Genomic DNA, 11787 nt, shown 5'->3' with positions numbered 1-11787 from the left:
GTAAGAACAGAGAAATAATAATTTAGTTGTTCTATGTAAGAATCTTGCCATATCAGAAACAAACTTTCTGGACCTATTTGTAACTGGACCTTAGGTTATTAGAATATATCAACTTAAGTTTAAATTTAAATCATATGCATAAATAATCCACTGAACAATCTCTATGTAAAACATAAAAAGATTTACCATTAGAATACCCATAATAGCAAAAGTCACAAATTTAAGTACTGAACGTCAAACTAAAGCATAGTAAACACAACTCTAGACAACCATTACAAATTCAAAGACATGAAAAGCACTAAAAGTAGTCCACAAAGAAAAACATTAAGCATTTGATTGGTGATTTGCATTGTTATCAGCTGATGAGCCTCTTAATCCATATGTGAAACAATTTCAGTCTCCTCTGCATCAACAGGCTGAAAAAAAATGGTATTCAATACAACTCACTCTAGTAGAGTTTCTGCAAAGATCCTATCCTGAGCCTTTAGAAATGCACAATTTTACAAGGTTGATTGGTGAGTACGTAACTACCAAAGCAGAAAACTATTTTGTACAAATAATAAGACTACTGGCCTTACTAAGAAAGAGACACGACGAATCATTATTGTATCACGCCACATATTCCAGACATCATGTAGTTCTAGTACTAAAAATCTTTCCTTAGGCTTTCAATCATGTTCTTGTTCCACTCTCATGTTAGAAACTATGTTATATAAAGTATGGCTTTGTGCAGAGGTTAAAATAAAAAAACATTCACATGTTTGAACCGGCTATTCCACAGTCAATCAAGAAAAACAGAGAGAATCTGAGCTATCAGGAGACTAAACAACTATAGCCACCTCAGTACAATCAAGAACTAAGTTCATACTTGATCTGATCAATCAAAACCTGGGCATGGACTTTTATTTACGTTAAGGCAACTAGGCAGAAATCACATAGAAGTACAATATTACTAAACTGATCAGAACTGATTGTAATAGAAGAAGTACAAAGAATATTTACTTCTTACCGGTGGTTGAGGAGCAAACATAGTAGCTAATTCTTCAGGAATCCCTCCTTCCTTAGATATCATGTAATTCTTCAGCACACTGAAGGTTTCTTCAAGTTTGGACTCCAAACGCGCAACCTTTTGATGCAAATATGTAGAAGTTGCAGATGATTCATCACAGCTAGATGAAGAAATGCTCAGCTCGCTAAGTCGTCGCTTTGTATTCAAGAATGTGTTTGATGGAGCTGCTCCCATACCCATACATCTTACCCTCCCAGAGTGTTCTGCCCCTAATATCTTACCAACAATATCTTCTGGGGAAACTTCAGACTCATTAGTGTTACAATGAGTCATATGTGACTCAATTTGTTCCTACGATCATATCAATATCAATAGTAAGTATAAAATAGTAATAGATGAAGAATACTATACAATAACAATGAAATTGATATTCAAAAAATGCATCGATGCCATACTTACCCCTATAGTTTGAGCCTCAGCATTCACAAATGATCCGTTCATTCTCTTATGAGTTTCAATAAACATTTTTCCTCGACTAGGAGCTTTACCAGTTTCCAGAAACTAAGAAAGAAATGTATTATAAATGTTATCCAAAAACAGTTTAGTTAAAGACAAATCAGAACTATTAAGTTAAATGCACATACCATCTCATAACGTCTTCTCGAGTTAGCCTTTGAACCACCAGTGTGTGGCATTTTTTGCTTCCTCTGGATTTCCTTATTTCTTCTACAAAGCTCCTATCAACAATAACAGCGGCAACTCAAAATGTTCATCTTTATATAATTATGATGAAACAAAACTTATTAACATAATCAGAATCTTACCATTGTTGATGGTTTCAGACGGTAAGCAACAAAACTAGCCCATTGATCTTTATTTATACCAGATGGCACATTACTAATGATCTCATTTTTGCTTCTTGCAGGGTCAAAATATTCATTCCACAATCTCTGCCTATGTGTAGCCCACTTTTTTGAAATGCTACTATTGCAATATCTGTATGCAATGGACTCACATACCCGAAAAAGAAATCGAGGCTTTAAATAAAAAATAGAAGTTAGCTTTCTCATGTATTCAAAAATCTTTCGAAAAATTGTGTGCATATATATATATATATATATATATATATATATGCAAGAACACTTGTACCTTCAATATTGTTTCAAAGCAGTCTTCCATGTACTTCTTAGGCATGCCTGATTGCCCTGACCACCTCTCAAAACTAATCGGGAACAAATTACAATCAATTGCCAATGATCCACAATATCCAGCGAGCAGTCCCTGTGCATCACCATATGCTGAATTGTATGCGTCAAAGTCCACAATGATGCGCTCTCCAACAGTTAGATTATTAACCTCATTAACCTTGACATTAATCTGCTTGATAGCGTTTTCTGAATCTTTAACAAAAAAATCAGTTACTTAACCAAAAAAGAGAAAAAAAGATACTCATAAGTTGAACTAAAAATGACATAAGAAATATATACCTTTAGCCTCTACTCTCCAATAACGTGCAGATGGACGTGGGTGCAGAGATGTTGCACTTGAATTAGAAGGTAGAATTGGAGCATGTTCTTGCTGCAGGGCAATTGGAGGTTGTTCGTGCTGCGGGAGAATTGGAGTTTGTTCTTGTTGTGGGACTCCATCAGCTTGTGAGGGATTTGTTGAAGCAACTGGGAGGTCTTGTGCCACTGGAGTAGTTGATAATGAAGCATGTCCATTAGCTGACTTTAGTGGATTCTTAAAACGTTTAATCTTTGGCATGACTGCATATTCATAAAGAACAGAGAGGTGAATCAAATATGAACAAGTTCTGAAATGACACGGTAATATCATGTAATTGACAAAGGGAATCTGTTTAATACCACTCGAATACGCAGAAAATCAAAAAATTACGCGATGTCACAATATCAATAAAGCTTGACAGTAAAAACAAATCCCAATATAAAGCAAAAAATGTGTGCCCAACAATATGGATGAAAGCAAAATGTAAACTTAGAAGAAATTTAGTTGAAGTAAAATAAAACTGACCTGATGCTACCATCTGATTCCATCTCTCCAAAATGGAGTATAGGGAAATTTATAGCTCTCGGAAGGGAAGTTTTATCACCAAGAAAAATGGAGGACAGGGGAAAGTGGGAAGATTGAGGGGAAGGTGGGAAAATGGAGGGAAAGCTTCAGAAAATGGTGTTGGTGGAAATATGGAGGGAACAAATGAGTAACTAGGTTAAAAGCGAGGGAAATAAAAAACCCTACGTAAATTTTGTTTAAACTTTTCCCTCTCTTTAATTTCTATCTTCACTATTATTTAAATAGGAGCACATTTAAAAATAGTCATGTTGTTCCATTTCATTTTTATAAAAATTAAAAAATTTATTTATACTTCACATATCTTAATGTTTATCAAAAAATAATTTTTTTCTAATATTTAATTAATGTAATGCTTAACTACTCTTTTATTTGAATTATAATTTTACTAGTGAAATTATCCGTGCTTCGCGCAACTATATGAATTATTTATATGTAATATTTATATTTAGGTTAGTATTGAATATATAAGATAATATCGATATTTCTCTTTATTTGCGATATCATACATTTTTTTAAAAACATATAGATATATATATTTTTTTATTTTATTTTATTTTTTAATTTTTTATTATTATTATTTATTTATTTTTTTATTGTTATTTTTTTACATTTTTTTTAAGTGCAAACTATTCATATGTATATAGTAGAACAAAATATTCACCGTGGTGGACTAAATGGAATAAGAGGTAATATGTTGAAATTAACAATATATTGTATTACGTTGAAAATATTTTATATGTTTTTTAATTTCCTATATCTTTTGTAGGAGTACTAATTTTCTATACAAACTCTTAGTAAAAAAAAATTAAATATTTTATTATGTGATCTTTATTATTACATTTGTTTATTATAATTTTTTAAACATTAATTAAATATTTATAAGAATTATGAAAAATGAAACATACAAAAATTATGAATAATATTTAATATTATAAGTTACAAGTAAGATGAAGTGACATGCGTTATAAATAATTCAAATGTATAATTTTATTAGACATTAAGTGTATTAACACTTATGCATTGATTTTATTTATAAAATAAATAAATGAAAATAAGGGGTTAAAATACAAAAAATGAACAAAATAATAATAATAATAATAATAATAATAATAATAATTGGTGACTGCATAAAAATTATAAATACATTTCAAACAAAAAGAACGGTGACAGAAACAAATTGTTACGTATGCTAAAAAAATTGCATCATGAAACTAACATTTTATTTTTCAATTGCTTTTTTGCAAGTATAATAAAAATGTAACTCCTAATCATCATAATTTTTGTTGTTGTTGAAATAGGATAATTATATTAATTGTGCTTCATAACAAAGAAAAAGTAGAATAGTAAAGGATCAAATGATTAGCATTGACAATACATTTACCTACATTATTTATACAAACCAAAATTTAAAAAATTCTAGCAAAGTAGCTAAGTTACTAATACAAGTCAAAGTAAAAAAAAAAATCTAGCAAAAATAATCTCTAATTATGCTTCATTTTTTCCTCTTCTATCATCTTCATTTGCAATTAGATCCGCCATCATATTTTGCTTCATATGTCAAACTCTTCATAATATGAAATCAATTGATAAAAAACAAATAAATAAAATAGCATATATTGATTTAAAATAATTATATCAAAAGAAATAAAAAAAAAAATTATATGTAATATATTTGTACATTATTTTTTCAATAGTACTAACAATACTACATAATAATCATTTCTTGAAATCTAACAAATATTATTATCAAACTATATTATATTCGGAAAATTGACTATTAGAAAGAATAATTGCATACTTACAATACGTCATTGTTAAGAATTACAAAGTAATTTTTTTAAAATGATACTTGCTTGATGAATGATAATACAAACATAAAAAAAATATTAAAAAAAAAGCAAGTCTAAGTACATAGAAATAAAAAGAATAAGACTTGAGAATGAAATATCTCTTACATTCGTGTACTTCTTTTTTGTTACATGTTAGTTAATTCACAAACAAATATGATAAAGAAGAGAAATAATAATTTTGTATGTGAATCCTCATAAAGTAAATATGAATTTATATAGACAAAATTGAGAAAATAAAAAAATAAGGACTTGAGAATGAAATATTTATTAACTTCATTTATTTTATTTTTTTGTTACATGTTAGTTTCATTCACAAACCAAATAAGATCTTAATCATTCAGATGTGCATTCAGATTCAGACGTCTTAATCTTAATGAATACAAATGAGGCTAAAGTGTTAAAATTATTATGAATGTTTATTGATTTCATAAAAAGTGCAAAATAGGATCTAAATTTGTGACTACATGATTGTTGATTGTTTAGGGTCAAATTTGTTAATTAAAATATTATTTCATACAGTGATAATATTATATAAAATAAGCATTCTATGTCGATTTTAAATCACCGTAATACAAATTACATAAGTCATTTATCAATAGCAAAAAAATTATGATTGTTAATTTTAAGCCGTCGTTATATGTGAAATAAATCGCCAGGATCGTTCTGTTCATTTGTTTTGCCCCCACAAGAATATCGCCACAACAAGAATAATTTTGAGGAGGTTGGAATACATGCTACAAATTGAATTTATAGTGGGGGTCTTTTACAACCTCCACACTTAAACCGCCATAAAAAGAATTATTTTGCGGAGGTTGGCACAAACACCACAAATTGAATTTATAGAGGAGGTCTTTTGCAACCTCCACACTTAAACCGCCATAAAATGAATTATTTTACAGAGGTTAGCACAAACGCCACAAATTGAATGTGTAGTAGGGGTTTGTTATGACCCCTATAAATTAACCGCCACAATGTAGCAGTTTTTTTGTAGTGAATTTAAACTAATTATTTTTTTTTCTGAGATCAAATTTTTTTTTTTCTCTTAAGGATGCAATTAACTATTTTCCTGTTTTTTGTCATCAAGCAAATTTTGGCAAGAGTGTTAATCAATAGCCATAAACTTTGAAAAAGACTTAGCTATTATGTATTGTCGAGAAAGAAATATGTAATAGTTATGAGTTTGCAAGTTGATTCCTTGAGAATACTTGTTAAATTATTTTTTTTGTAAGTAGTATAGAGATTCGGACAACATATGTCTTCTTATGATGGCTAGTAAATCATTATGAATTTTATGGAATATATCTACAAAGAAATATACGTAACAGTATAATGGTTAGTTCAGTCATAATAAAATCACTTTATAAGCAAATAGGAAGAACAATCTCAAATTCATGTTCCATATTACATAAAATTTGCTAAAAAAATTAATAAATGCTAAAACTTGTTTTTCTGCACAAAATACCTAAAGCAATAAGTTTTAAAATTTCATAGAAAAATAAATTTTAGTTATACAATATAACGAAGATGCAAAATGCATCATTAATATTGCGTCTTTTCTTCTTTTTACTTCAACATTTTCTTCAATTCTTTCTCTTCCGAATTGAGAGTATGTAGTTACAAATGACATATGAATTGATTTTCATTTCATATATAAATAAGAGATGGTTTATGAAGTAACTATAGTAAGAATGATAATTTATAAAAATGAACATCACATTCACAAATAATCAGTTATTCAATTACCACAGTCATACATAACCCAACTTGTTGTAAAGAATAAAAATCTTAAATCTCTAAAAAGAAAAATTACTCACAGGCACATAAATGAATGTCATCTTATACAGAAAATTGTTCTTTCATAAATGCAATCGATTACCCAAGAAAGAATTGGTACATCGTCCTTCAATTGAAAATAAATAAATAAAAATTAAACAAAAAGTTATAACATTACATGTTGACTTTGTTTTTTATGTATTTTTTTGAAGAATTCATTGAATATACCAAAATACTACAAGCAACCTTCAAATTGTTACAATTCCAGCCAAAAGTACCTATACAAACATAAAGAAAACAACTTATATAAATGACCGAACAAAAATATATTTTATTATCAAAGAAGAATCAAATTAGGATGAATACACTTAGTACAAATATGACCATCTAAGTGAATCATTATAGATGAAACTTTTATGTATAATTTTTTTAATTAATGACACCTCTTCAAATTCTTTACTTCAATATTAAACAAAAGAGTTTATTTAGAAGAGAAAATGTAGCTATTGTAGAAGAAAAAAATTCAGTTAAATTATTTTATCAATCATAACTTTTCAAATTTTTCCGTTATGAGATTCATAGTTATGATTAAAAGCAGTATCAATGTACTCATTTATCAAGAAAATAATAATTTAATTATTCAAGGGCTTAAGGACTTCAAAATCTACCATTATGTAATTAAATAATTGTATTTAATTAAATAATTAATCAAATTTTAATTTAGTAGAAGGTCAAAATGATAATTCAACTTTTCACTTTAGAGCTTCCCACTTATAATAATATATGATGATATCTTTTTGAATATTGAGATTTCGTACTGTTAATAAAAAGTTATGTACTAGAAAAAAACAGTTTAGGTGTGAAAGATATCAAACGGTATATGAAAATTAACTTTATTTGATTGACGTTGTTTATAAATATTATTTACTAATCACAATTTGCATTGCAATATTAGTCATTAACTTCTGAGAGTTACAAGATTTAATTGAAAATTACTTCATCCGTTTCAATTAATATGAAGTTGTTTGATTGGTCAAGAAATTTAAAACTAAAGGAAGATTGTAATTAATGTAGTGACAATGATAGCAAATAATAGTTAACAATCGTGGCACAACATGTAATTGACAAATAATTGCTTTTTTATTGAAATTTTTTTTATCTGACAATCATAAGAAAATAAATCATAATTTTTTAATCCTAACCCATAAGTAGATAAGTCAATCTTTCACCCAACAACGACAATAAATAATAAAACAAAGAAAAGTAAAATAATAGAGTAATAAGTCATATATCAAGATTTCATAAAAACATATATAAAGTGTGGAAGATATCAAGAATGCACAAAAATTTGTGTCACCAATGCAAAAACATCTAAGACGAACTATAATTGTTCAACAAAACTATTTAGATATCTAAAAGACTATTAAATAGGATAGCGATCCTTCACTTATTATACCTACTGAAGATATTGGTATTAAGTACAACCTATCTTATAAGGAGGTACCCGTTGAGATACCTGATCGTCTGGTTCGCAAGTTGAGAACCAAGGAGGTAGCATCAGTCAAGGACTTATGGAAGAATAAGTTTTTTGTGGAAGCTACTTGGGAAGCTGAGGAGGATATGAAGAAGAGATACCCACATCTCTTTGAGTCAGAGAGTCTGTTCTTGGTACTTTTTAAATTGAAATGTTGTGTTAATTTGCATGTTGGGTGTTAGATGTTGCCAACCTTAGTCTACTAAGAGTAATCTCATTCGAGGACAAATGTTTGCAAGGGGGATATATTGTAACATCCCACCTTAGAAAGAGCTAAATTTAGGAAGAACTAATTTGGAAAGAGCTAATTTGAGATTTGTTCAAGTTAAGCTTAAGTTGTGAGGTTTGGGTCAACTTAAAATGACCATAACTTTAAGTACATAATGAATTAGGTGTCCCATCAGATATGAAATGAAAGTTCTTTGAATCCTCTTTCCAACGCCACCAAGTTTGCTAAATTTGGAGTTCGGATGAGGGAGATATGCCCATTTGACATCAGCATGTCCAGTTAAGGAAATTTACCCGAATTAATGCGGGGTAATTTGGACTTTTCCTTACCCCATTAGCTTTTAACATTTTTAGTATTATTTTTGGGGTCTAAACTGATTTGGGCCAGTTTTTACAACTCTAAATTATGCTTAGGGTTTTGAGAGGAGTTCAAGAGGAGAGGTTCAAGGGGCGTTCATCAAGATTCTTGATATTTGTCGAGGAATTTCACCAAATTAAGGTATGTAAGCTTTCATAGTGTGGGTTCGTTCACCCGCACGCCAATCATGTAAATTACATCCTTAATTTCATTCTTGAGGTTGAATGATTTGAATTCTTGATGGTTGTTCTTGAGGTTTTGTTCTTCATGTTTTGCTTAACGAGTTTGATGAATTCTTGAGATGAGGATTTCGATCTTTGAGGGTTGTTCTTGAGGTAAAGTGAGTAGATTCTTGTGTACTTGTATTGGATAAATGAATCTAAGGAAAATTTGAGGATAACAATCGATTCTAGTCGAATTAGGGTTAGAAAACAAGAAGAAAGAAATCATAAGATTGATTTGGGGAAAGGCTGGAGTGGCGCGCCCCAGATGCACTAAAAGGTCTGGCGTGGCACGCCAGCAGTGCGCCAAGATTGAGTATCTAAAGTTCAGGGGCTGACGCCTCGCGCCAGCAGTGCACCAAGATTGAGTCTCTGAAGTTTAGGGGCAAACGCCCCGCGCTAGCAGTGCGCTAGGGTCGCCTGCCCCCACCCCTTTTAAGGTGTATCTTTACTCCTTTATGATTTTAACTACTCTAAACTACATCTAAACATCGAGAGTTTCTTCATAACATGAATCATAACCCCTGAATTCATAATTCAAATTCAAGGTAGAGTTAAGAATAAAGTCTTGAGAGTTCTTTCGAGTCATTTTGAGAAGTGTTTCACAATCTTTTAAAACTTGTTTAAAGACTTGAGTTTAAGGATGAGGAGAGTTGAATTACATTTTTCAAAATGAATATATGGGAACTAAGTATTCCCAAGAGTAAATTCTTTTTTACATTTAAAATGAGAGGGAACATCGATTTCCAAATGAGTTCATGAGGAGTTTTTGAGTATAATCTCTTTTAAGAGAACTTTTGAGTAATAATCTCAAAGCTTGAGGATGAGGAAATGTTTTTAAACATATGAGCTGAGTATATTATTGGGAGTAGTATTGAACACCGATATGGGGATGAGTCATGCAACTCAAAGTCCTCATAAACCATGTAGCCAATGTGGGTAGAAAGGGTTATAATTTTTAGATGATTCCTTATTGTTTTTTAAGCATAGCTTAGTGGATCAACTTAGTTGAGGATGTCTTATACTCCAGCAAGGTATAGGACAGTTCTGGCAGCGTTGGCGAGAAACTATATTATCACATAGCTCATAGTGAAGGTTGTCGGTTAGAGAATCTCCCAATTTGAGTTATTTTGTATCTTTACATACAAATAAGAGTTATTACTGTATTTTTAAATACATTGATTTGTTATCTACTGTTTTAAATGCTTTATATAAACTACATCTTTATTGTTATTTTTATACTGTATTAAGTTGAGTATCCATGTGTTGAGGTTGAGTTGAGTAGAGTTGAGGCGAGTATGTTTCCTTCTTTCCAAGTTCAAGCTTTTATGTTATGTTCAGTATTCCCCTTACATGCTTGTACATTTAGTGTACTGATGCCATTTTGCATCCACTATTTCATGATGCAGATACAAGAGATCAAGGTCATCAAAAGGAGCTTTGTTGATACCATAACAGTTCGAGTTAGCTTTGGTGAGCCTCCTTGCTTTCGGAGGATCCCTTATTTATTTCTATTATTTCAATTTTGTTAGGATGATCAGGGGTCTTTTTCCGACATCCCTCATAGTATAGAGGCTTCATAGTTAGACAGTAGTAATTCATGAGTCTTTTTCATTTCCATTGTCATTGTTTGAGACTAGAGTTGCCTTCGTTTGGCTAGTTGAATGTTCTTGTATATTTCTAAATTTATTATTTTGAGACATTCATGAGTTAAAACCATACTTTGAAAGTTCTTTTATTGTTGAGTAAGTCTTCCGCTGAGAATTGAGCCAGGCCAAGGGTTCGCTTGGGGCCAACAATGGTTCTCGAGTGCCGGCCACGTCCAGGGTGTAGGCTCGGGGTGTGACAATAATTCTCAAAGAATCAAAATGTTCACAAGAACTTTTAGATTTTCATCAATATTCAACATTTCAATTTTTCTTTTCATAGACTTAACTGCCCAATTGGTACTCTCAAATCAAACACAAAAGAAGGAAAATCAATTTGACTAAGTGGTGGCAATCCTGGTAACTTTATTATTTTATCCTTACCATCATAATTTTTTAAAAAATTCAGAATAATCTGTGACTCTATATAGTACATCAAAAAATGTGATAGGTTTGATCCAAAATGATGTAGATGGAATTTTTTTTTGCCACTAAACCAATCTGCTCCATAATAATAGTGAAGATGACATGTGAAAAAGGGGTACATTTATTTGCATTTGATTGAATTAAATTGAAAATAAATTTTGACCCACGAGACTTTATAGAAGAATAGAACAAATGGAACTCATCAATTGGACTTAACTAGGGTTTTTCATCATAGCCATCAGAGAAAGGAAAAAGCTTAATCTTTTTTTATTGAAACCTAATAGACTTGTGGTTAAAGTAACTTCAATACCTAAATTAATTGATAGTTTGGAAAATTGAAGATATTGATTAATTTGTCCTTGGCCTGGGAATAGTGCCATTAGAACATGAAATTTTTTATTTTGTAAATTTTTATGTTTTGGGCGGTGAAAGAGAGGTATCCATGAAGGAGAATGATGATTTTGGGAAGGAGAATTTTGTAAAGGAAGAAAGCGTTTTTGTACTGACTTTGTTACAACTGATTAAGGTCACACATACTTACACTAGTATGTAAATGGTTTTAGATATTGAAAAATATAAAAAAAATTATCATATTTCTTTAATCATCTACCTTAAATATTTAAGTTTTGAGATAACATACATTTTATTAAA

The 11787-nt window shown here is 30.2% G+C and overlaps 1 protein-coding gene across 1 annotated transcript; it reads right to left on the bottom strand.

The window, feature by feature from the left end:
* LOC125854519 (uncharacterized) lies at positions 1–3053 on the bottom strand. The gene is made up of 8 exons (XM_049534101.1): positions 3041–3053; positions 2497–2775; positions 2159–2409; positions 1834–2046; positions 1654–1746; positions 1469–1570; positions 1010–1360; positions 1–416 (listed from the first exon to the last, which is right to left on the bottom strand). Exons 1-8 carry the CDS (start codon positions 3051–3053, stop codon positions 372–374), a joined length of 1347 nt encoding a protein of 448 aa, XP_049390058.1. The 3' UTR covers positions 1–371.
* Between the last annotated feature and the right edge of the window lie 8734 nt (positions 3054–11787).

Source organism: Solanum stenotomum, chromosome 1 (assembly GCF_019186545.1).
Source record: "Solanum stenotomum isolate F172 chromosome 1, ASM1918654v1, whole genome shotgun sequence".
In the NCBI taxonomy this organism is placed as follows: Eukaryota; Viridiplantae; Streptophyta; class Magnoliopsida; order Solanales; family Solanaceae; genus Solanum; species Solanum stenotomum.
Note: the sequence above shows the minus strand (reverse complement) of the source record. Positions and strands in the feature narration are given on the sequence as shown.